The 26950-nt window shown below is 42.5% G+C and overlaps 1 protein-coding gene across 10 annotated transcripts in view; it reads right to left on the bottom strand.

Annotated features, from left to right (window-relative positions):
* Nucleotides 1-26950, bottom strand: part of agrn (agrin) — a 254683-nt gene that overhangs the window by 45404 nt on the left and 182329 nt on the right. For all 10 annotated transcript variants that reach the window (XM_044209939.1, XM_044209931.1, XM_044209933.1 and 7 more), the window contains 10 exons: nucleotides 24349-24570; nucleotides 17070-17267; nucleotides 16343-16543; nucleotides 10767-10909; nucleotides 9700-9805; nucleotides 6909-7028; nucleotides 6189-6353; nucleotides 4407-4550; nucleotides 2818-2942; nucleotides 2558-2663 (listed from right to left, as the gene is read on the bottom strand). In XM_044209939.1, coding sequence (XP_044065874.1) covers nucleotides 2558-2663; nucleotides 2818-2942; nucleotides 4407-4550; nucleotides 6189-6353; nucleotides 6909-7028; nucleotides 9700-9805; nucleotides 10767-10909; nucleotides 16343-16543; nucleotides 17070-17267; nucleotides 24349-24570 — 1530 coding nt within the window. The remainder of the gene's footprint in view (nucleotides 1-2557; nucleotides 2664-2817; nucleotides 2943-4406; nucleotides 4551-6188; nucleotides 6354-6908; nucleotides 7029-9699; nucleotides 9806-10766; nucleotides 10910-16342; nucleotides 16544-17069; nucleotides 17268-24348; nucleotides 24571-26950) is intronic.

The raw sequence follows: 26950 nt of genomic DNA, 5'->3' as shown, positions 1-26950 counted from the left end.
AGCTTGTCTCAGCCGAGTAGTTATTGTTGAAAGGTGGTTATTAAGATTGTTTGTGGTGTCAGCCGCACTCAGTGAGGAGGAGGAATCTGGATACAGAAGACTGGAGTGGAAAGACAAGGGAACCACAGAGCCAAGAAGAAGAAAATGATAGGGACAAATGCCTACAGAAAGAAAAAACAGGTTAACAAAGCTAACAATGGGAGAATATGGCAAGGCGAACAGTGGGAACAGAATGACGGATTGAATAATGAGAGAAAATCACAGGACATGGAGGAGAGATGGTGAAGGCAACAGAACCCTAATACGCAGGCGGAGGGCCATATGCTGGCATTCGTTGCCAATTTGCTGCGAACCTACAGGTGATAACACCATATGGGAGAGGCAGGTCATTGCCAACTTGGTGACCATTTTCCCCCACCGCCAGAATTTGCTCATCAGTCCAAATGCCCTCCCTTTGCTGCTTGGTACAGTAGCTCTTGCATTTTTTGCTGGGTTTCTCAGATATCACTTCATCTTTTGCTGAGACACAGCAAAGAAGCCAGAAAAACTCCTCCCTATACTCTGTGGCTGCACTTTCTTTTAGCTTGGAGACTTCAGAGAGAGCTGGTAACATCACAGTTAGCTGCAAGTTCTCTGCAAGCAGACAGATTTTATGGAGCTTCTTCTACATGATAGTGAATTTTTGCCCATTAGTGGCAGACCGTGCATCAGTAGCCACACTGTGTGGAATAATAGAAAGTTGCAACAGATCAATGATGTTAAAAAAGATCTATATTCAGTCATTTATATAAGCCGTTGCCATTTTTCTCTTTTCAAACCACATAGCAGCTTGGTGAGCATTAGCATGCCACAGTGCTTAGGCCGGGAGTCTGGAAGCACTGCATGTAAACAGTGGGAGGGAGGGCAGGCAGGGCTGCGGCGTGGTGAGGGGTGGAGGCAGAGCAAATGCTAATTCGCACCCAGCCACACGTGAAATGAGCTCGAGCAGCGACAGAGCAGCTACCCGCGGTGCGACTGCATCCGGGAGAAGAAATTAAAAGATCCTCTGTGGCTGTCGGTGGGCCCGAGCACTCGCCTGTCTGTTCCTCCCCTGAGCGTTCGATAGAGAAAGAGGCCGCTGCGAGGCGTCTTCTTGCCTTCTGTGTGCAGCAATGCTAGGTGAGGGATTACACACAACCCACATCTCTATTGCCAGGCAACAGAGGAATGTGAAACCAGACTGGATTTTGGCTCCTTTTGCTGGTAACCCACGGCACTGAATTTGTAAGTACCAGATGTTCAGGGACTTATCAAAGCCTTGTCGATCTCTTGCTGAGCATATTTGGATTCTTTATCTGTGTACCTTCAACTGCAATTCAACACAGACCATGTCAACAACCTTGCCTCCTATGGATATGACCTAGTTTGGATCTGACAAAAAGTGCTCAAGGGAGATGTATGAAGAGGACTCTTTCTTTGGTGACACAGTATTAGGTCACCTGATCTGTGCCCACTGAGCGATGAGGTGAATGAACATTTTCTTCCCCCTTAAAATGCTAGACACCTGGCAGTGGCTCATGGCCAGAACCACACAGCTGGCACTCCGCTTTCCGACTGCGCTTGCCGGTGGTGTCTCTAGAACCCCGTTGTGACACAAGCTGGCAGTTAGTGCGACAACGTCACTGTACATGAAATCCATGGCCTTGGCGCGTGTCCCAGCACCTATTACATCGATCCAAACAATGTCCATCAGCATCTGGACCAAGGGCCAAGAGCTGTATCTTTTACTCAGTACACATGTACTCTACATCCTCCATCATACTGAAACAGCGTTGTGTTCCTGGCAGCGTAAAGCTGCAAAGGGATTGACGCATTTCCCAACAGGAGGTTTTGAAGATGAAGCTAAATCCCAACAGAGGAGCGAGAAAGCAGACAGGGAGTGTCATTGCTATCTTGTGGGATTGCAAGACTCAGACTCCAGTCAAACTACAGAGCCCTTGGTTTTAAAATGCTGCAAAATCTCTCTCTTTCTTATTCTAACTTTTCTCCAGTGGTGCACATGATTTTGCTCTCACCTGGCAGTTGAGGAGCAGGGAGAGGGCAGGGCTTACTTAACTGTACTCTATGTACTCAATGAAATTAACTAAATATTTGCTGTTAGATAATCATAATCATGGAGCTTGAGAAAGTGCAGTATTACAAACAATGAAAAGCAGAATTCTCAGAAGAGAACTTGAATACAGATGACTCCTTACATGTCACTTTGATCTTATCCATGAATTAGAAATGTGTCTTTTGAAATATAATATTTGGATTTGCTTAATCACAAATAAGTGATTGCTAGCACTGCTATCATGTGCAGGCACTTTCTGGTAGACACAAAATTCAAGCTAAATTTGCAAACAGATTGCTGTGCCTTTACTTTCTGAGACAGAGACAGAGAGACGGATAGGAGGAGAAACAGCAGGAGGGGGATAATTTGAGGGCCACGGCACTGCTCATTATCCTTTGATTGGAGCCTGACAACAGTTGGCCATCCATGCGACGCGTGATGCATGGAGGCTTCGACAGGGCTCACCTGTGCACTGTCCAAAGTGTTGCACTGTGATGTCCTTGTCCTGCCTACAGGCTATGGTCCTCAGCTGGCACTGGTCGGCATAGGTCACCCCATCTGAGCCACACACCTGCTCCACAGTGACAGAGATGGAGAGAGAGGAGATGGGAACACATGTTAACTCCCTGTAGGCCACTGAAACAACGTCTTTCTGTTTATACTGAGTTGCAAACTTGTAGCTCAAACTACCAATTTCTTAAGTGTTGACAGTTTGAAAGACCCACCTTGGTTTTATTTTTCTCATCGCAGTCAGGTGAAGGGCACTCGCAGTGAGCTTGGCCGTTCACCTCAATGCAAGATGCTCCAAAACTGCACACTAACTCTTTACATGAAGTTGGGGCCTCAGGACCTGTGGAAGAAGAAATGGTTTTGTGTTGTTACGCATTCCGTACAGTCCCTTTCTCATACAGTTTATAGCAATGGAGTATAGCTGCTTTATGAATTCTGATTGTGACACTTCTGTAAAAAATGTGGAGCTAAATTAAAAGTTACATTTGCATGCATATTTAATATTAAACTTTCACAATTAACAGAACTTCTGCTTACATTTATTAAGTAAGCAGACGTTCTGCCTGATAAACAGTCATTACATTAATAAAAACAGCATGTACAGATTTATCTGCATTACTGATAGCATGTTTATTATTGATAGAATTCTTCATCTTGTTAGAACTATGTGTTGGCTTGCTTTGGGATAGTGTTAGCGCTAGTGATGGTAACTAGGGTGATACTGAACTAGCCTTGCGCAGAGCCACAACCCCTGACACCTCTCACTCCACTTTGGTTGATTTTAAAATGCGGAGGGGACGGACATTGCTCTCTAAGTTTTTCTCCTCTAAGTGAGTGACCTGTTTTTAGTCTCTTAACAACCAATCATAAAATTGTCTCGTTACCTGCACGTCACACAGTGTGAATCAGTCATAGTTTCATAGACCACAGCATTTTCCCTTAACAGCCTTAATGAGGTAAAAAAAATAAAATAAAGAGTTGTGTAAAGGTGTGCACTCAGGATATTTTGGCCCTGCCTTTTTTTTTTTTCAAAGGAGCGTTTGAAGCCTTGAAGTTGCCGCAGCAGGAGCTGCAGCCGGGGAGCCCACCATCCACCTGCCAGGCTGCAAGTGTGGGGTCTTTACATTGTTGCAGCATCACAGAGGCTTAGAGTACCCCCCACCCACTTGGCTCCTGCTTTCATGTGCTACCAGTTCTCAGTACCTTGTCTTTTCATCTGGCAGGGTGTGTGGCGGAGTGCCCCACCACTGTGCCGGGACTGCTGGCTTCATTAGGCGTTTGACTTCCAGTCGATATCTGATGGTGCATCTTAATCAAGGAGCTGCAGGCCCCCACAGCAGGAACTAACCTTTCCTTCAACCAGCTTTTTAGCTTGTGCAATCACTGGGGCTATTTTCATTTTAAATCAAAGTAATGAATAGTCCTTATGCAGAAGTGTAAGCATACACATGCACAAGTATTGAATCATCCAAAATGGAGTATGATGTAGAGAAAATAAAATATCAATGGGTGATGTGTCACGCGCATGTCATTTGTACACTCCAGTATTTTCCTAATCACTATCGATTAACTGCCCTGCTGCCACTTCCTTCCTGTACCAATAAACAAGATGGATGTGAAAAACAGACAGAGAAAGAACTGGCTGCTACAAGGCTGATCCACGGATCAGACGAGTGACAGAAAGACACTTTAGAATGATAGAGAAAAGCTGGGACGAAAGAGAAAAATGTGTGTGTGTGTGTGTGTGTGTGTTTATGTTGTTTATTAATGCTCCACTGGTTGCCTTGGTACTCTCTCTTATTACCTTTGTCACAGCCATTCATGCCCATCTTGCTTCCATCTGGACACACGTTGCACTTCATGCCCTTCACTCCCGTCTTGCAAGAACACAGACCCGACATCTGCTCGCAGTCGTCCCGGACAGAGCCTGTGGCGTCGCAGTTACACGCTGCCATGGAGAAGTAAAGGAAAAAAGGAAGAGAAAGATTGATGAGAAAAAAGTATCATTTAGCGACAATGACAGGAAGAGGGATACGAATAGGTTTGTATAGTGTACAAAGTGTGTTTGAGGCAACCTTAGCCTCTTCACTTCAGATACATCTATGTCTGAGAGTCAAGGGTTGGGAATAGTTCACCGAGCCTTAGGGGGCACAAAGGGAGGAAAGGGAGGAGGAGAAGGATGAGTACGTAACAGAAACTCAAGAAAACAACCCTAGGGAAGAACATCAACCCCATCATGTTCCTAGAATCAATTATGTTTGTTCTGTCCTGCTGAACCTGGTATTGGTGTGCAGTGTGCTGTCTGCTTGCTTTGGGTAAACCTTGTTAAGGTCAGGCCACGGGTGATGCACCTACAGGCTTCCTGCTGTTGACTGTAAGAGCTCTGTGGCTTTGGCGGCAGGATACGAGCTGGTCACCATATTGCATTACACCAAGACAAACAAGGGGTTCTGACCCCAGTCTTCACTTGAATACAAATGAAAACAGTTCATTCAATACACTTTTGACAGGACTTAAGGACACAGTAGGATTTCCTTCTACATAAACATACACAAACACAACCATGTAGATTTGGTTTTATTTGTCCAGGTTTTGCGGTATCTGTCTCAAAATGTTTTTGGCTCCATCCCAATAGAATGAGGTGAAAGAATTTTGTTTTGTTAAAAAAAATTTGGTTTACAAATTCAACTACAGCATCTTTTTCCAGAACCAGTTTCTCTGTTACTCTGGATACACACTGTCAGAAGCTTTAAAAGGGACTATTTCTTTCTTTGTTAGAAAGTAGTTCCAAAGAAAACTGTTCACAGAGAGGTCTATCGATTATCTAAAGACATTGTTTCAGGACAGACACAGTGCTGTTGATTTTTTAAAATCTTAAAATTTTTCAATGCTTTGACGACCAACAAAATGAAACTAATTGAACTTAATTCCTTTCACCTCCATCGGAACCACATTCTTCAATCAAAACACATTTACATTCTGCTTGAAACTCTTTTCCTTTTTACATTTACACTATACACTTAGTCAATATCATGTGTTTGTACTTTATTAACTTAATATTGTCATTCTGTTTCGCCAACTCTGTACAGTATGTACAGTACATCTATTGTATGTCTGTTTGTCCAGGCAGAGGGACCTCTCCTTTGTTGTTCTTCCTGAGGTTTCTTCCTTTTTCCCCCAGTTTACTTCTTTTTTTTTGGATTGTAAAGCCCTCTGAAGCAAATGTGTGATTTCTGATTTTGGGCTATATTGGGCTATATGAATATAAAATTCACTTGACTATTGAGGCCACAGCAGAAATCTCAGAGACGGATGTCTCAAAACAAAATAAAACCACAACTCTCTGCATTGCTAGATGCCACTTGAGACAAGAGAGAAATATGTTTTTTTTGTAATTCTGGTGAACTGACCCTTTGTGGAAAGAAGGTGTAAGGATGCCATAAGCAATTTATGGGAAGGAACAAAAAGCAGCATACATACAGTGACTAGCACTGTAACAAATTACTGATTCTGCTGTTGAAGTCAGGTGCAATGCCTGCAAGTACATTTGCTCGATCAGCACAGATACAAATAAGTGATTCCTTACGGGTGCAGCCGCTCATGTTCTCTGTCACGATGCCACGGAAGTTCCAGAAGCCCGGCTCGCAGCGGTCACACTTCTGTCCCCCGACACCCGGCTTACAGGAGCACTGGCCAGTGGCTGGATCACACGTCCCCTTGTAGGAGCCATAGACGTTACACTGACAGGTACCTGAGGAGTACAAAGCAACATGGATGTCACTTTTAACTTCTACTGCTTCAGCAGCAATCCAATTGCAATACATCACAAGTTTATGCTTTTCTAACTTTGAAAGACGCTATCGTCACATAACTTACAACAGTTGAATACTGCTTGCTATGATGGATACTCTGTATTAAAGATTTATGCTAGGCTCAAATGTTGGGTAAGCCCTATTCCACAAATAAAAAGGTGGATAAAGTGCGCTTAGGTGAGTTTCCCCTTTACTAAATCTCTGTATATCCTTATTTCTAAGTCTGCATTTTCTCCATCCATACTGTATCCCCTAGCTAACAGCTTGATGCAGCATTTTCTTCACCATCTATGTGCTATCATTCGTTAAGATCGTCAGATGAAGAGATTTTTCTGTTGATATGGTGCAACATTATCATAATTATTCCTCTGCAACTTTGGTACTGTAATTGCAGGCAAGGACAGTAAGCCCAATGTGCTGAAAAAGCCTGATAGTATCTATACATAGACACATCGAAGGTGAAGGGTCAAAGTGGGACATAAAAGAGGACTTACTGGGACATCCAGCCAGTCCAACTCCTAAGGCAGCCGTCATGTTATCGGAGCAGCAGCCGTACACAGACAGACTGCAGTGCTGGGGTGCAGTCAGCTCAGGCAGAGATGTGGCTGAAATCGCTGATGAGGTAGGAACAAAATGGGAGGGAAGATGGCACAAGGACAGAAAGAAGAACACCAACATTTGAGTGATTGCGGTGGGGAGGGTTTGCTAGGGGGGAATTAGACAACACAATCTCCAAGCAACATGTAACTTTTTGCCAACAATGAGATTGGCTTGAGGGGCAGAGGTGGAGAGGCTGGCAGCCGGCTTCAAGATAACAATTCTATTTGCTACTTTGTCCACAATGGCTCAAAATCAGGGGGAAAATGATGCTATTACCTCCAGTGAAAACAAACAATGGCGTTGCTGGTGAATGTGCGGCAGCTGACATTTACCACCTACTAGGAGGCATGTTCTCTTAATTTGTTCTTGTCTAATATTACAGAATTGCGCTGCTGCCCTACACACTTCCAAAAAAAAAAAAAGAAAGCCTTCTGCATAATGTGAAGGAATGTGCCAAGCAGTTTTTTGCCTGTGCACAGTGTGTGGAGAGCTCCTTTGTCTAAGGATGCACCAGCCTTCAAACTAGTGTGACAGCTCTGAATAAAGAACTACTTTCAACAAAATGAAAATGTGTTCCCAAAACCTGGCCCTTCTCCAGAAATTGGAAGAGAACAACAAAACACACAGTGGGAAGAAAACAGGGTTTGTTTAATGGCCAAGGCAAAAATATCATTGTTCAAATTCTCTCCAGGCTTTGGAGTGAAAAGTAAAGTTGTAGAGATAGAATGCAGAAATCTTTCCCTCCCTTTTTTCTCTGTCTCTCTCTATTCCCCTCCCGATCTCTTTTTCTTGTGTTGCTCATTTGGAGTTTGGAGGCTTGAGATACAGGGGCCATAAATCACACTGTTACTGGTGTGGATATGAGCCTCAGCCTAATGGTGATGACTCGGCTCGCTCTTTTTCCAGTGCTTTCCCACTCCAGAGATGGGCTTTGGACACAGTTCATTTAACTTGCCACTTTCCAGCGCTCCATTCAGCTATCTGTACTGTGCCTATTAGGACAAGGAGAACTTTTAATTTCATATGTTCTTCCACCCTTCAAGGGTTTTTCCCCTTCAGTGGCCATTGTCCGGCACAATGCAGCTCACTGTGCAATATTACCCTCCCATTTTCAAGGTCTGCTGCTGCTGCTGCGCTGTGATTATAGCTAGTCTTTAATATTCCTGTGAGGGCACATGCATGTGTTTGCTTGTCTAGTAAACCAATAAGCATTTCTTTGGATTTTAATGAAATCCCTGACCCAGATTTGAGTTTGTAGGCAGCCAAAGGATGGTTTGAAATGCTATGGCAAACTATACAAATGTACATGCAGCAGGTGACACTGCTGAAACTGTATATAAAAGAGGTAAAGTTTTTTTCAAAGTCAGAACCTCTAAAAAACAAGGTTGCTTTCATGCTCGCTAGTGAAAGCTGGCATGTTTTGATAAGTTTCTGGAGTTGAGGTCAAATTAAGTTTCTCCTTACATAGCTAATGTGGAGGGCAGTGAAATTCCCCAAGATCTGAGTTTTTCCATTTGCCAATAGCAGAGGAGAGCCCAGAGCTCTCGTACCCATAGAGAGCTCTTCAAAAAAGGATTGATTATCCATGGATGGTAGAAAAGCGTGACAGTCAGTGCCCAAGGTGGCCAGCTTAGGAAGGAGAAGAATCTGCAGGGATGTGTGTGAAAACACTGGCTGCTCCCTCTTTCTCACTCTCTCTTGAACTCTATCCATCCTCCTCTATTTTAGACCCACGGGGAATCAAACAGGCTGGAATGATCACACGAAATCCCTTAAGTGCCTTTTGCTCTGCTCCCCGGCCTGTGCTAGCATTAGAGCAAAAGCTTTTCATTTAACATAGCCATGAAGAGGAAGACGGCTTACCTTTGCTACTTAGCCACTGATCTAACAACTATTTTGGCTGATACATAGACTGTATATAAAGATGGACGACATGATAGCTCCCCAAAAGTGAAGCCAAACATCTCGATCGCCCCCTGGTGACTGGCTGCAGTATAGGTCATAAACCCCGCCCCCTCCATGTTAGCGGATGGGACATGGGCTAAAATAAAAAATCTAAATACACGTCAAATAAATGTTTCCCAAAGATGGTTTCTGTCATTTTAGGTAGTTCATGTCATGCTGATGTATGTTCAAGTGTTAATTTTTATCTTCTTAAGTTTGGTTTTAATTAGTTATTTGATGCTATAAAAAGAGGGTTTCACGTCGTGATTGACAGCTGAGCCCTGCAATTGAGTCGGCCGGGTGTATGGGCAGGCCCTCAATACCGTGGCTCCAACCCCGATCACTACTGCGCAGACTCTGGCTCCAAATGACGTCACCAGCGCGAGATGGCAGCTCCCGTATCCGGGATATTTTGGCTATTTTGACAGTGAATCATTATTGCTATCAGCTCAGTCAATACATGTGCCCGTGAGAAAGATTCTTAACTTTTACACAAATTACACAAACATACACATCATGTTTAACCTTGAACTTCTTTGCTTCTTTTGCTTATGGCTACAGTGGTCACACTGCAGAGAGACAACAGCAGTGCTGTCAGAATTATATTCCAACTACAGACTATTACTACCCCATCAATGGATGAAATGAGTGGAGAAATGGGATGTCAATGACAATGAGTCTTGGTGAGGGTGCTTCTGCGCACTGTAATGACATTAATTCTGAGTGGTGTAATATACCGACCTGCACAGGGTCCCTGATTCTGAATCAACAAGTGCTCTTGTTTCTCACATCTGGCCTTCTTCAGCTCGCACTCGTTGCTGTAGTTTTTTCCATCTGAACCACAAACCTACAAAACAATGACAGAAAGTTGAGTATTACGCAATGTTCGGTTTAACCCTAGGCTCCTTTGGCTCGGTTTCACTCCTCAAACTTGGAAATAGTAGTTAAATAAAAAAACTAAATCTTAACTCAAGGTCAACTTACTGGTTCATTCTGGAGCTTTCAACCACATCTCACAGTTTTCATCTGCTGATAGTTTGCTCATTTGTCATGGATATGGCTCAGTTGTCATCACTTGACCTAAGTATGGAACTTCAGCAACGTAACCAAACCACAACAACCACCTGTTATCATCTGACAATGTTCCATACTTAGGTGATGTGATGACAACTAAGCCACATCCATTACGACTAAGCAAACTGCCACTGATGAAGACCGTGAGATGTGGATGAGAGCCTGGGAAAAACGAGTAAGTGGACCTTTAGTTAATTTTCATTTTTTGTCAAATGGTCTACATTGTTATTTTAAAATAACTTACACTACTCAGAAGTGCTATCAATTGGCATGTCAGTTGTACAATACAAGTTCGAGGACTGTTTTATGAAAAAAACATTTTATGCAATTTGAAATTGTTTAAACGGGAAGTATAATCTTGTCATGGAGTCGGTGAACTCCAACATTTTTTAAAACATTTTTCATCTCATATTTGTACATTTTGGTAAATTTGCACCAAGAAAAGCTGAAGACAATGATACTGAAGTCCAAATTTGATGATTAGGAGACAAGATCTTAAGTTATAAGGAGTGCTTTTTAATATAATTTCTAAACTAATTTGCGTTTATCCCTGGTGAACTGTAGAAATACAGCTATTAATAGGAAGAACAGGTCGACAGCCGTATGTGTCTGATGTTTGTGTGTTCCAGTTATCACTCTGGGAAAAAGGATTTTGACACAGTTTGTATCAATTGTGTCTTAATGACTAAACCATGTGAGTGGTTACTGTTGAGAGGTTTTGAAGGTAGCCGTACCAGGTTGTGAGGCACACTTTGGCAGGTGAAGTCACAGACACAACGGTCGTCCTCTGCATCCTCGTCCCACGAGCCTCCAAACATGCGACAGCGGTCGTGTTCACAGCTCTCCACCCCTGAGCCTGACCCTCCTGAGCCACAGTCTGCATTATAAACACAGCAAGTACGCAATATCATTAATAAAACATACAAACACACGAGGAAGATGCCCCTTTATCAGTGCATCAGGTGGAAACAGTGTCCTACTTTCATTTCTCTTTAACTTAAGACTACACTTATACATTAGGAACGTCACAAAGTTAGGATAATTTACATTTCCCTCACACTGGTGGTGGGGAGAGAGAACTAAGGCACCGCTGGTAATACAAGATAATGACCAACTGTAGTGAGGGTAAGAGATTGACTAAATAAATTAGACACAACATCTCTGCACCACCAGCAAGGCATCTTTTTCATTTCAATTAAATCAGAGACAAAAAGGGGAGGGAATTATTAACTCCAAGTGTGCAGAGAGAATTGGTGGCAAGGCCTACTTTATGGGTGCCTGCTTCCTGATATGAGAATACAACTAATTGCATAGTGTTCTATGAAATCTAATTTTCGCCTGAGACTTTAAAGAAAGTTGTCCCAGCAACTTTTTAACAGTGACCCTGGAAGCCCTTTTATTTGTTTTAAAAATGCACTTCTCTGGATCGAAGTAAGAGAGCTACTCAAGCTGACCTCCTAATAAAAGAGGTAGCCAGGCCAAACAAAGACCCATAATCACTGTCCAGGATTTGTGGGTTCACAAAACTGTTGTCATTGTTCAACTGTTGTGCAAACTTTAGCACAAAGTAAGGAATCCAAGATTTAAAAGGGATACATGAAGGGGAAAAAAACATATCCAGCAGAACAGTTTGGAGTTTCATTTATGAAAAACAAATCGGGGGCTGTTGCATAGTGCAGGCAAAAAAAGGGGGAGGATCCTGCTTTTGAAGTTGCAAATTTCACCTACAATGGAATTCCTGAGGGAGATTAGGTGAATGTGTGTGAAGGCAGGGAATGAAAGCAGTCAGCACGAAAGATGGAGAGAATGTCAGACAGAGAGAGAGGCACCCTGTGGGCTGGCAAGTTCATTTGAAACAAATTTGTTATTCATAAAAGGAATGCAGCCCAACTAAAAGCTCCCAGTGCAGCTGAAAGACTCAAAAAGCATCAGGTAATCAAGTTGAATCCTTCTCTTCCTTCCTACTTTTAGTTCTCATTCAACTCTCTGTATTGATGCGCCACTTCTAATGGTGAAATCAATGTCATAGTGATGGAAGTGCCACTTAGCATAACCCATCTTCTAAAGTAGATTATGGAGCAGGTCACAGTGCAGGGGAGGGGCAGGGGCAGTGGAGGGGCTTCACTTCATTAGCAGTGAATACAAGAGTGGAGCTGGAGCTTTCTGTAGCGTTTCAGAGGCCACATCCCCCACAAACATCAGGACTTGTTAAGGACTCGCTCTGTCTCAATTTTAAACCAGCAGAACCTCTGACCCTAATATTTTAGCTTGGATTTGCTGTTGTAGCTACTTATCAATTGCGAACCACAGTCCAAGTTAAACATAGCATTTTGTGATGATGCACTGGCTAATGGCTTTCAACTGCCAGTGACATTATCGTAGGTATTTGGCTTCAGATGTCATCTGAAAACCAGAAGTCAGCTGACTCCAGAACAGATCAGACAAAGAAGTAATAAAAGCGGAGGCACTGGCGGTTGGCCATCTGTATCTGTATACTGTACGCCAGCTCAGCAATAAAAGGGAAATGCAGGAGTAGCCAATTCATATTCCGCTCAGTCCCCCTTACAGAGACAAGATAAATAAATAAAAGAGGTAAGACATTAGAATGGAATAAATAAAAGTGAAGGGCGAATGGGGGGGCCTAATTAGCTGTTGCTCTTTGATGTGCCTGCCACCCGCATTGCCTATGAACCTTTCAATTAATACTTCCCCAGCTAAGATGGCTGCATCAGCTATTCTCTCTGTACTGCCCATCAGTTCCTTTTTACTCAGTCATGTCAGAAGCCAGAGTCTATTTAGCCAAGGGAGCTCTATTAAGAAGACAGAATTCAGCATCGGAGAGAAGAAAGGAAATGAATAGCATAATAATAATGTCCAAGAAAGACAGAGAGGAAAAAACATCCAGGATATGACAGTGGAAATAAGAGAAGTGATGGATGCTATTGTTAAAGCTGAGTGTTAAAGAAAACAGAGAGAAGAGGAAAAGAGGAGCATAAGTGTGAATAACAGAGAGAGGTAAAAATGTGTGTGATGGCCTGAAGATGTTTGGTCCACCATATTAGTCGTGTCAACATCAGTGGCTCCAAGTGTGACCAATTTTTTTATGATACGTCTGATATCATGTGTGAATGTCAACTTGGACATCTATCATTCGAAACAAATCCTCCCTGACTGTAGCGCGTGTCACTACAAAGTTCGAAAATGACAATGGCCTTTACCGAAGGATGTGACGCGGCGTGATTTACCTTTGTTTTTGCTCCATTTATCAGTCCCATGTATGGCCTGCTCTTGACAGATGTGACAGTGTGTTAGTCCCAATAAAGTTCCGTGAGATAGAGAGGGATAGAGCGTCACGCCCAGTGGGGAGAAGGGATGGGGTGTTTGGAGACGGCAGAAGGAGAAAAGAAGTTTTGTTGCCTAAACAGAAGGTTACAAGCCCTGTGATGGATGGACCATGAAGAAAAAATCCGCTGATCTCACTCCAATGAGCTCTTTCCCCACCCAGCTACCCACTTTGCTTCTTTATTTTTTCATGCCCTTTCATGTCTTTTGGTGCTTTCTTGATCCGATCTGTGCGATGTGAAGAGGGTGTGGACTGTGTATCACTGTGTGATTCTGTATTCATAATCTTGTTTATTAAATGTCTATTCAATTAAAAAGGGCCTGGGTCCCCGTAGGTGATGCACTGCTCACAGTTGCCACTTTGTCAGTGTCGAGAAAAGGAGCTGAGGCCATGCCTACCCAAGTGTGAAATTAAACAGGTGATAAATTTCCCTGTATGGCCAACAGTAGGAACACTGTCATTTTTCATTACTATTAAACAAAAGGCGGGAAAAAAAAACAACTTCCATTTTTATGCTCTGTAACCCCCTCCCCCCAACAAGACTAATGAGGATGGTTTTTAAGTCAGGTCTACGTAAGCGAATAAATCACATGTTCACTTCCTCTCCAGGCTTTTCTTAGATATGAAGTATGCAGTGGGGGATTGTCCACACCGGTGATGTAGAGCTTCGCTGCTGTCTACAACAGAAAATACAGTCATTGGTCTTATATTTTGTGTGAGCTGTATTACACAATATATACTCCTAATTTTGTCAAAACCTACCACCCATACATCTAGGCAGGTGAATGCATCAACAACAAATACTTTTTACAGTGTGTACCCAAAGAGAAGTATCCCATGGCCAAATGCAGATATTTCAAGCTGAAAAACAGCAACTTGATTTTAATCGTTTTATAATCACACCAGATTTCCCGTGGAGGGTCTGGGTTAGACTTGAGGGGGGTGAAAGGACCGGGGACAGAGCCTGCAGAAAACAACAGGGATAGTGGTCACCCCTAGGGTGAAATTTATAGATTGCAGATGATCCCATCTCCACCCCTATCTGTGAAAGCATCGGTTCCCCTTTTGTTGAGAGGCACAATTTTGATGGAGAAGAGTGCAAAATGGAGAGAGACATGAGTGGGTGGGATGGCAGGGAGCAACGGGGAGTGAAAAAAAAAAGATTCTATTGTGTAAGCCTGATGGTTTTCTCTAAATCAAAATAAGCAAGTGATGAAAAAAAGGGAGCATGTTCAGAGACAGTATGAAAGAGAGAGAATAAAAAGAAAAACTAAGCCATCAGCCACCACAAGCAAAGCAATGCCTTTGAGGGGGTACACGAGAGCATTTTTGCCTGATACCAGTGTGTGTAGATGTATGTGTGTGTGGTGACAGTGAGTGTACATTGCGGGCATACAGTTTCACATTTCTTTATGCTCCACATACAAAAAAGGTCACTCGTCTCAGTCAATGAAATGATGTTAAATCGACCACGAGAAGCATTGGCGGCATGATTCGCCTCACAGGCCCAGGGCCAATACGGTAGACAATGGTAGAGAGAAAAATATAAAGAAAAAAAAAAGAAACACCCCTGGCTAGTAATCAAAATGGAAGAGGATTCCTCTCATCTCTATTTGCTCTGTCCTCCATCTACCCCCTCTTTTCTTCTTTTCTTCTCTCCAGCCATCCCTCCTGCTGGCAGGTGTAATCTGCCCCCCTTCACACCTTGTCAGAGGACGACTATGTTCCCTGTGACGACCCAACAGCCACGGGGGAATGGCATCACTGCCGTCTGCATGACAACCAGAGGTTGGCATGTTCCTCCCTCCAGAGTTGTCCCCAAGATGGGCCGAGAGAGGGACTGTGATACCTGCCTCAGTCTGTCAGTGCTGATCAAGATATGATTTGCACGGTGAATTAAATCTCATTTATTCAGAATGTGGAGGAACGACAGAGCTACAGGCGTAGAAATCAGGGATGCTCACATTAAGTGCCATCGGTCACACACTTGATAAAATTTATACCATAATTCTCAAATAAAAGCCGGTATTCAATTGCTGTGATGACACAAACAACTAAAACCCAGCCCCTAATAAAAGCTTAGTGAAATTGCTTGTGCTATCATCGCTACTTTGGTAAATTAAGGAAAAATGTTCATGTGATACCCACCAGTCTGCTGAGTTTCTCTCTTTAACAGAAAATACTGTTCTCATTCACTTATACTTTGCTATTCTTTCATTCGGTGTTGCGCTAATGTCAATGAAACTTAACACTTCCTTCTCACATTAAAAGCCTGCTAGGAAGATGGGAAGTTTTATGGCTTTTACGGCTTTCAATTTTAAACATCTGTGCAAGAAGTGTTGAGTTTCACAGTAGATTAACACCGAATGAAAGAACAGCAAAGTAGGACCAACAATAATTTGTTTTAATTTATTGAGACAAAAAGTAAAAATGGGGGAAGTGTTGAGATCCAAAAACAACAAACAAAAGCTGCAACAAATAAGAAAAGAAGCAGATCAGAAAACAGGGAGGCTTTTTACTAAAATCTGATAAAATATAATAAAATAGAAATAAATGGTTGTCTCTTATATGAGACTGGCTCTATCTATAGTTGAGGTAAATAAAGAACCTGGCAACTATTTGAGAATTTACCTTACCTGAAGAAATGGACTATAAGAGATGGACTGATAAACAAACAAACAAGATAGCCAAAGATATTGTTTCTGAAATGTACAGCTGACCTGAACTTAATCACCCAGAAGTAATTTCTGTTCGTGTAACAGGTTTTGTTTATGGACATGCAGTATGACTCTCACTTTATCTTTTGTTATGTTAGCCTGTTGGCATGCTGCTGGTGGCATTTGGAACCATTATGAAAATCCACAGATGACTGAATACAGTACCACAGGTCAGTTGATAAAGATAATTACACCATTTCAATGGCCGATTGGTTAACATAATTACACCATTTCAAAGTCCATTTCCTACCTTCATCACAGCTGCCGAGTTTCGCCACATCAATTCTCCTCTTCTGCATGCAGGAGGACATGTGGAGTTCACACTCGTTGTTGTAGGTGGTGCCATCACTTCCACACACCGCTGAGAAGGCCTTGCCTGAACACTGCGGGCACTCACACTTATTCTGGACACACCGGGCACCCCAGGCACAAACAGTGCTGCCGCATGTTTCTGAATTACACACACAGCAGAGGGACAGGTCAGAGCATGATGCGTCATTGCAAGAAAAGGAAATATTCATGGAGTTGTTTTGATGTATTTAATTTACACCACGCATTTAATGCATCTCTGGAATAGATATTTAAATGAGATGTCTCTGGTCCTTTCCTAACTGCCATGCATGCCACTTGTAATATAGCCCTCTCTTAAAACTGACATATACATGTCCTCTTAGTAATTCCCCATCTGAGTATCCAGCAACTCCATTCCAAGTTTGTTAGAATATGAACTGCCTGCCTGCAGCTGTATGATGTTCCTGTTGGGCTTGTATTTTTTATAGGTACATTTAACTTAGAGCTAGAGAAAACGAACTTCATACATCTTGGTGTGCTTTTTGCATTTTTCTCATGATCACCCAGGATTCATGTACATGCCAAGAATCATTTATATTCTTCATTTGATGTTGGGTTTCAAAAACAATAAGTATGATGCACTGTACGTATTAGACACATACTTTATAACTGTATGCATTACTTACTGCACTCTCCCTGGCCGACCACTCGGAGATCCATCTGTTCATTGCAGGCCCGCACATGCAGCTCACACTCACTATTGTAGGTGGTGCCATCGCTGCCACACACAGGTTGGTGGGACTCCACACACTCCGATGGACACACACACTGCCTGCTCTGGGCATCGCAGATTGCCCCGAAAGAGCAGTTGGCACAAGCCTCATCTAGATGGAGATAAGTAATAAGTCAAAGGCTCAGTGTGTGTGTGTTTATGTGTGTTTCAGGTATTTTTACATGACTTCGCTGGCAAATCGGCTCTAATAAATACCCTGAATTTGGAAAATATGAAGTCCCTTTTACATGTTTACAAGACTTTAAATGGAGTAAATTAGTTGTACGTCATAAATCTACAAACGTATTGCAGTGCATTTCGAACTTTCTTTTTCTTTTTGATGATCCTTGAAACATCTCTCAAATGGTTGTAAAGTTGCAAAGGAATCAGTTTTTTTCCTGACTTCACATACTTTGTTCTGTGTAGTGAATCTTTTTACTGTGCATATTCACAAAAAAGTACATAAACTTTTTGCACTTTTGTGGTCAATTTTTAAGCAGCGTCTATCAAGATAATGTTATCTTGACAAAAAGATAGTGCTAACATGTTATTTTCAGATGCAGTAAACATATATTTACTTATAATTTTCCTGTGTTTTAACATTCATAATGTGAACCACAGCCATAAAACAATTAAATAGTAAAAATTAATTGTTGTCCTTTCTTTTTATAGCTCTTGATAAGCTGTGTTGCTGACAGCTGGTGTAGTGCTTAATGATGCAGTGCAGCAGAACAGATAGTGCAGAGATGCAAAGTTTCCATACTGAGTCTAAACTCAGTCAGCGTAAAAATTTATTGGAGTCCACCTGGGGCAGATTCAATTGATTTGAAATACTTTCGTAAGGCACACACCTGTATATTAAACTATGTCACGGTTCACATGCATGTGAGAGCTAAAAACCAAGCCATGAAATTTAAAAAACTCTCCACAGATAGAATTGGAGGCACAGATCTGAGGAGTAGGATAAAAAAAAAGATGCTAAAGCGCTGAAAGTTCCCAGGAGCACAGTGGGCTCCATCACTGAAGAAATTTGGAACCACCCAAAAACACTCTTTCTAGAGCTGAAACTAAATAACTGAACACAAAGAGCTTCTGAAGTTCTCTGCAGAAAAAATGGACTTTATGGGAAAGTGGTAGGAACTGAAGCTACTCCTGAGAAAATGCCACACAGCCTGGCTGGAGTTTGTCCAACTACACTTAAAGGACTCGGAAAGCATGAAGGAAAAGATTCTCTGGTCTGATGAGACAAGAATTGAACTCTTTGGCCTGAATGCCAATTGCTATTTCTAGTGAAAGCCAGGTACTGATCATCACCATTTGTATGGGGAAGCATGGTGCCAGCACTATCCTTTGGGAATGTCTCTGGGAATGTTTTTGAGCAACAGGTACTGGAAAACTGGACAGAACTGAGTGAGAAAAGTCACTGGTTGTATTTATCACTGTGTAAGGCTGTTCATATTTGCTTATAAATATGCTATTTTCCACTGCATTTCAAGCCTGAATCAGGCAGATGATATTTGTATTTTCTCTCCAAAAGACAGTGTTGAGATACGCAAAAGGCTTAGAGAGCTTTTGACAATTTCCTTATTAGTTGGAGGATTCACTTGGATCATCTCTTGAGGAATTGCCTGCTTCTGGAGGCACAGTTTTTCCCTGAAGAAACGGCAAGGCAGGATCAGACATGTTCAGGGTACTGACTGATGTCACATGGGGGCAGGAAACAAATGAGAACGCAAACACGAGTCCCTGTAGACAGACAGGGCTAGCAGTAGATGTTCCTCTCCCTCTGACACCAATTACACCTGGAGGATTGCATTAGCACAACTCGCAATCATATTCAATTAGGGGCAGGCTAATAACCGATGCTGATTTAGCATTATTTGAGAGAGGCGAGGCTGGCCACTGGAACCTTCCACATTATTAATCTGTTTATTGCTCTTTCAGAGTCTTTCATTTCTTTCATCTCTCCATGTAGTACTGACATCCACTCCCTTCTTGGATTAACAGCCTTGACTGTGAACTGGATATGGCAATGTGTGGCACTTAACGTTTCCTGTAGGAGCAATATACTGTGTATTAGTAGAATGACCTACCTAAAAAATGACATGTGTGGAGCATGAAGGACCAATGTTTCACCTTAACCGATGTGTCATTCTGGTCTGGGGCTGTTACTCGTTGTTTGGGATAGGCCTCTTAGTTCCAATCAAGGGAACTCTTAATGCTACAGCATCCAATGATATTTAAGACAATAATGTGCTTCCAACGTCATGGCAACACTAAGAGGAAGGCCCTTTCTTCTTTCAACATGAAAATGCCTTTGTGCAGAAAGCCAGGTCCATAAAATTTTGTTTTGGTGTGGGAGAATTGGGCTGGCCTGCACAGAGCCATCCAACACTTTTGGGATTAATTGGAACACTGAATGCAAGCCAGGCCTCCGCATCAGTGGCAAACCTCACTAATGCTCTTGTTTGCTGGATGGGAGCAAATCTCTGCAACCAGGTTCCAAAATCTTGTGGAAAGCCTTCCCAGAAGGATGGAGGCTCTTATAGCTACATATTAATGTAATGTTGGGATACCCATTTACTTTTGGCCATGTAGTTTAAGTCTAATAATTTATGACTCAGACTAAATAATAATCTACTGTCAGTGTTCAGATGTTGCTCCTTCTATCCCAATGGGATAGAAGTTTTGGCTGAAAAAGCTATTAGAGGAAGAGGCTCTATGATAGTTAGGGTTTTCTGTGACAAAAATAAATAAATAGAAAATATAAGTGTCAGTAAAATGGGGGTTGCTGTAGTCGTAGCTGCTCTCTGGTTGCAGCAACTATAAATCAGGAAGTGGCAGTGGTGAGTGTTGTCCTTTATCAGGCCATGTGTCCTGATAGCAGGCTTGCTTCTTTATCAACTCCTGCCCCTCACACCTGGCTCTCCACACTGCCTGATCCTCCAGAAAACATGCATCGCAAACAGACAGAAAAGGAGGGGAGCTTCAGATCAAAGCCAGGAGAAGAGGAAGAATTGTCGGCATTACCAGTAATGTTACGATGTCCACTGTCTGTCATCTCTGATTCAGTCATCTCTAAGTCTGTCATCACTAATTTTGAGTTTCAGTGAAAAACTATTCTATTTCTCTTTCTGAAGGCAGACATCTTCGTAACCATAAAGAGTTCAGACTTTAAGGTAAAAAGTCTGGGAGGCTAGGCACATAGACACATACTCACGACATTAATAAGTGAGAGCTAGTGTGCTAACTGGGATATTTCATCTCATTCAAATACCTTGTCGACCAATGCAAGAACATCTCTAGCCTAGGAAAATATACAGTATAACACAGTATGTCCAAGATCAAAGTAAGATATTTTAAGGCCATAATACCAGGTCTAATAAAATCTAATGCCAACTATATCTCAAAAATTAGCCTGAAGAGAAAACTAAAAATTGTAAAAACATTACAGCAAGATAACCCAGGTAACCACCCGATTAAGGCTGATTGCGGCTTAAAGTCGGCACCAAATGTGACCTGCCTCTGGCCCATAAATGGCTGCCCATAATTTGGATATGTTTTAGACATGCGGAGATGGGCTGAGAATCAGCTACACAATGGCCAAGCCATGCTAGTACCTGGGAAATCTATTTCGAATATATTTCGAAACCAACATAAGATCAGCCTTTATTTAAGACATATTGGGGTCTTGACTTTACATATCTAATTTGAAATTGTTTCAAAAATGCAAGCAGCTGAGAACCAGATATGATTGTGTCACATGAACAGCTTTCACTAGCCATGGCAATTTCAAAAGTCATGGAAATTTTAATATTATGCATTTATTTATCAGAAATAATTACACAATGCAGTAGGTCACTGCTTGATGTATTTGGGTAGTGTATATGACAGGATAACACGAAGATGCTGCACATTAAAGTGGATTCACCTTATATGATTTCAACCTTCCTTGTTTTTCTATATTTCCTGCCATGTCACTCCTCAAACTGTCAAACCAAACTTTTTACTTTTGCTGAGGATCTGCTAGAATTTAGTCAAGGATCCCTTGAAGTCCCCTGGATCTAAAGTTGGGAACTACTGATGTTGGTTCTTGCACTGGGACAGCGTCTCTTGTTGTGTTAGGTGGCAGTGTTTGTGATTTTGGAAGTGTGAGTGAGAAATAGAGGTAGTTTGGTAAAAAAAAAGTGGCCTTGAAAGCATGAAGAATTGAGTCATTGAGGAGAAAAAAAAACCAAAGACCCACCAGCTTTATGGCGTTTTGTTGATATCCTCACCGGGAAAAAACCTGAATTGCTGTTCAGGGGGTCTGAGCGGAGTATTACCTCAGGATTAAGCAGAAAGAAGTAGGCTGGTTTGTGTTTTGAAGGCTTGTGAACATGCCTGGATGATAACAACTCCCCTGTTGATGTCTGCCTGGCCAGTACACTATTAACTCTGTCCCCCACTTTCTCTGCTGCTCCTCATCTTATTTACCTCCATCTCCTTCTCTCCCTGCATTTATTACTTTCCCCTCCCTCTTTCCTTTGCCCTCTTTTTACTGTCTCTCTCCGACCACTCTCATGCTGCTGGTGTGACCTATATTTCTTACTCAACTGCGTATATCGTTTCAAACACCTGTGGGAGAAAAAAGGGGAATTTGTTATTTCCTTTTCTCCAGTGACTCCGGCGCCTCTACTCTCATCTGGTTGGGAAAAGCTGCATGAATGGTCCTTTTTCCGAGGCAACTGATATCCAGCTGGGGGGGTCTATTAACCGAGCGCACCTCTCCCAGCCCACCTTACAAGGTCACCCGCCACTCAAACGCAGGAGGAGGAAAAATCTCAGAATAATAACAAATGTCACTCATATTGCTATCGGGTTGCACCTGAGCCATACAGATAACCACTATTTTTCCAGCCCGGAGGGAAGGAAATGAAATTATGGCTGGGCCCATGAGAGGTTGTAGTAAGCCACACACATACACAGTTAAGCACACATGCCCAGTTATTTTCCCTATTGTGGCACCTCTCTCACCTCTTAAACTATTGCTGCCCTCACCTGCCTCACTTAAGCTCCTACTTTTGAGTCTGGAAGCCATAAATCTGACAGCTTACACATTATAGTGCATTTGGATGGAAATAACAAAACAGCGCAAGTAAACAAAAATACATTTTTATGGCTATTTTGGAAATCACATATATATACTGTAAACACATATAAAGACCTACTTAATGCTGCAGAATACATAGATGAAAATCTGGTATATACAAAACTAAAGCAATAAATCTAGACATATAATGCCAATTATCAGCACAGAATGGTAAACAAATAATAATAAAATTAATCACTTCTATGTTCTTCTGTGACATAAGGGTTAGGGTTACTTAACACCTGGGTATCACAGAAAATCCTCACTTTATTCACTACTTTCTGCCATTGCTCATGCCTGAAACATTTAATTTCCAATACTTCCAACAGCACATGAAGGCAGCATATGTTCTTCTCCTCTCTCTCCTTTTCTGCTCCATAAATGTGTATAGTATATTAGTGATGGGAATATCCTGTGATAATTAGGTGAGATAATAGCTTAAGTCAGTCAGTTGTTATGGTGCTGAATAAAGCCCAGTAAAGCTGTGCAAACAGCCCAGAAATAACCCACATTATCATCGCCATCATTCCTCGGCTGGCTCACGCCTGGCAAGCCAATGCCTCAGCATTTTTATGGCACCATTGCGCTGACGCAGGCCTGTTCCTCTGGGAGCCAAGAACCATCCATAGTGCTGGATTACAGACAGGGCCCTCCACTCCGCCAGCTCGCTCCACTCCTAGCTTTTTAAAATAAAAACTATTCATTACCGTGGAGGGACCCCGGAACGTCAGACCTGCCGTCTACCTGCGGTGTGGCGGACGAAATTGAGTCAGCCTGCCTGCCCACGGACCAAACACTGCTCTTGCTCCATTTCCTGTTGGCATACATCCTTATGCGCTGGATTGCAATTGAGGAAAGGCAGGGAGAGGAAGATGACAGATGCAATACACAGGCAGACAGAGAGGGAGGCGTAGGACCTCTCCAACAACTAAACCTGTCATATACTACAGAAAGAAAGTCAAACCACTACTCATTTTACAAAACACTAGCTTGTACAAACAAACTCGACCTATAAACTGTTTGCACATTTTAGGCAAAACAGTACAGAGTTCATTTCATGCTAACAAAGTGAGACTAATTCAGTTGTATTGATCATTCAGCTAACTGCTCAGCTCGTCCAAAAATACAGCACCGCAGAGGCCAACTCATTTTCATTGTTATAGTCTTCAAAATATGCAGAAAAAAATCTATTGTAGTAAAACTGAGAGAATCGGGCTAAGGGGCTAATAACTGCTGTACTTCTGCCCAGTGTGTGTGAAAAGCGAAAGGCTTGATCGTAGTCAAGGAAGAATACTCTATCAGCAATTAGAGTCCATGGGAAAATTGGTCTTCCAAGATGGCATTTAGCCATCAAGAGTATTCACTACGTGGTTTTACCAAGCTGTAAAAATCTGTCCATATGGCTGTGTGCCTGCATAGTGGATCTGAAGATATTTTTACCACTTGAAGCTCTGCTGTCGATGGTGTACTAATGACTAGCTGACACTGCAAGACAAAGCCAAGTGACTCATGTAGCCAATTACAGACAAGTATACTCCGCACTCTTTTTCATCAGGAGTAAAGTGCATCTTCACTTAAAGGTCAAAACAGGCAAATTAGAGTCTTGGTGTTGGTATAGAAGGGCTGATAAAAAGAGCAGGAGAGAAGAGATGAAGAAGAATGGACAAGGGATCAGGAAATTCCTTAAGAGACCTGAAGATTTATTAAGTATTGTTTTGACTTTGTTAGATTTTAAATGGAAAGCCCCTGGGTGTCACCATGAAATATAAATCCATATGTGTTAATTGTTAATGTCTCTGGATTCTAATTTTGCCTCTGGATAATGTAGCACTATTAATTAATTTGAGCTTAATTATATTTCACAAGGAGATATCTTTCCCCACCTGTGAGCTATGATTCACACTATTTCATAGTGATTTCATGACTGCACTGTAAATGATTGTATGGTATAATGTGACTGCACAATATATTTATTACATGATGCTCACTGTCAATTCATGAATGAGGTTCCAGCACACTTTAGTTTTGTGGGTCTGTGGTGTTTTGTTGTGTGGTTACTCACCACAGTGTCCTTTGTGTTGGATGTGGATGGCCCTCTGCAGGGCACAACCCATGGCTCGCATCTCGCAGGGGCTGCCGTAGCTGTGGCCATCAGATCCACACACTGGGTCGGACGTTTGCGGGCAGGCCTCGGGGCACTCGCACACCGGCTCGTTGTTCTTGACCACGCACACCGCCCCATGATCGCACACCTTATCCAAGCAGGGGCTCGGTATGCTGAGATCTGAAGGCCGACCACCCAAGAGATAGAGAGCAAAGTTAAAGGGGCGGTACTGAACAGGGTAGATGGGAAGCAGGAAGAATATAAAGTAGAGGTTGGAGAAAGATCTGGGGCTGGAAAGGGTATAGGTGACAGGGAGGAGTTAGAGTATAGCTACATGGGGAGCTGCAGGTTTTGTGTTAGAAAAGGTTTGGGGAGGAAAACAAATATGATGGAATATGCAATACAGCCCTATTCCTGTTACACCTTTGCTTCCTCAGCTTCCTATGTCATTTCCTCGCCTTTGTACCTATCCTAATGTATCCTGAATCTTTGAAAAGCCAGCCAAACTCGGTGGCATGAGGACAGCGGATAAAAACATGGCCCTGTAGCACAATCGAGATGAAACAGCCTACGAACAATGGTTGCACAGCCTTTTTTTTTTCAGCCGAGTAAACGCCTGGATTAATTGACATTCCCAATGTGCCCCATCAAAGGCTGCCATTTGCATCTCAGTTAGAGCCACCGCTTCAGTCGAAGCTGGCTGAACTGACATGGAGGAGCGAGAAAAGGAAGAGCAAGAAGGAGATAGTGTTTTAGAGAGAGAGAGAGAGAGAGAGAGAGAAAATGTAGAGAACGGAGAAAGAGAAAAAAAAGAAACAGGCGAAGAGAAGAAAGAGTCCTCTGCTTAATAATTCAAAAAAGGCAAGCTCCTGGGCAGAGGCAGATATGAAATGTGAACATCACAGAGAGGTGTCTGCTTCAGTCTCTCCCTCTCACGCACTAGCTCCAGCATGACTTCATTAAAATGAGGACTGGATTTTGCGCCTATGATTCTCTGTAGCGTCCGATGGGTGTAGGCTGGGCTGATATAACCTGACTTGATCAGGAGGGAAAGGAAACCTGAAAAACGTTATGAACAATCCTCTGATCACAGCCTCCCAGCCTGACTCAATCATTTCTTTGTAGCTTTATGTGTCAATGAAAATATTACACGGCACGGAAACAGGATGCCAGTGTGTATGTGTCAGTGTTGAGGGTTTGGCTTGATGGTTAAAAGTGGGAGCCTTAAGATAGGATGCTACAAACTCCGGCATCAAGAGTAAGCAAGAGACGATAGCCTGGCTCCATAGTGATTTTCATTTGGAAAGCTTTACGCATGAGGGATGGATCACAGCTAAATGCGGTGTGTCTGCAGATTAGAGAAAAAAGCAGACAAAGTCAATAATAATAATTTTTGATGAGAAGCACTGCTGAAAATTGAAAGAGGTGCATTTTACTCCCAAAGTCAAACAAGACTTCTTCCTTCTCTATTCTACCTTTTCTTTTAGCTTTTGTTAAGGGGGTGGAGGTGCTGTCATGGAAACCACCCAATGACACCACCCATAGCTCCATCATTATCGTGACCATTATGGGATTAGATGGCATCACAGGGGGGCAACTTGGCGTGCTTGGAGCCCCATGATTCATTTATCAGCTCAGAAGCATTCAGTAGTGCCTCTACTCGCTAGGGTAAATTATCAACTGACAACACAGACGGAGGCAATTAGCTTGTTTCACTCTGATTAAAGCGATGGGAGGGGTATGTGAGATAAGAATCAATGTCGCCAGAACGTCTTAAAACCAACGCTGTGGACCATCTTTCCAAAGACTGAGTTATAGATATTAAAATAGCAAAAATGTAGAGAGGATCGTATAGGTGGTAATTGAACAAATCTTTCCGGATCTCAAGCAAGGACACAGGCTCACCCATTTTGGAAAGTTTCAATTTAGAAGGTGGAACACAGCTTTTGATTTCTGTGTTTTGATACCAAGCTGCTGTTTCAGAAGAGCTCGGAGGTGCAACATAAATATGTAAGCTGTTCAATGCTGCTTAATTTGGTACGGCTTCAAAAACAATTGATTCCTCGTGATCTCGTTTTAACGCCTCGTGTGAGTCTGAGAGTGAGTGTGTGTGTGTGTGTAACAGTCTTAAGCTTGTGATCCGAGCTTAACTGTACAACCTTGGCCTTCATAAAAGTTCACCAGCCCACTTCCCAAGGACAGGCTCCTAAAACACAACTGCAGCCTCCGATAACGCCTTAGTCTCCCATTCTCTTTGTTTCACACACATAAAAAAGATGAAAGAATTCCCCTCCAAAACTAATTTTTTATCATCCTCTACCTCTGGGGAGCAACATTTCCGCCTGATTTATTAAGTGGAGAGGGTGTAAGAAAAAAAAAAAAAAACAAGACAAAACTCCCCAAGTGTAAAAATCTTATGACACAGTTAAAAACTGAAGCTGTCCTTTTCTCTCTCTTGGATGCAGGCAGACGCTTTGAAATGGCAGCCTCTCACAACTAAGGCTTGTGGGATGGTGTTCACAAGCCTGTTCCAGCTCTCTTTCTCTCCCTGGTCTTCTCC

Source organism: Siniperca chuatsi, linkage group LG10, assembly GCF_020085105.1.
Source record: "Siniperca chuatsi isolate FFG_IHB_CAS linkage group LG10, ASM2008510v1, whole genome shotgun sequence".
Lineage (NCBI taxonomy): Eukaryota > Metazoa > Chordata > Actinopteri > Centrarchiformes > Sinipercidae > Siniperca > Siniperca chuatsi.
The sequence above is the reverse complement of the archived record's forward strand: the minus strand, read 5'-3'. Positions and strand labels throughout refer to the sequence as shown.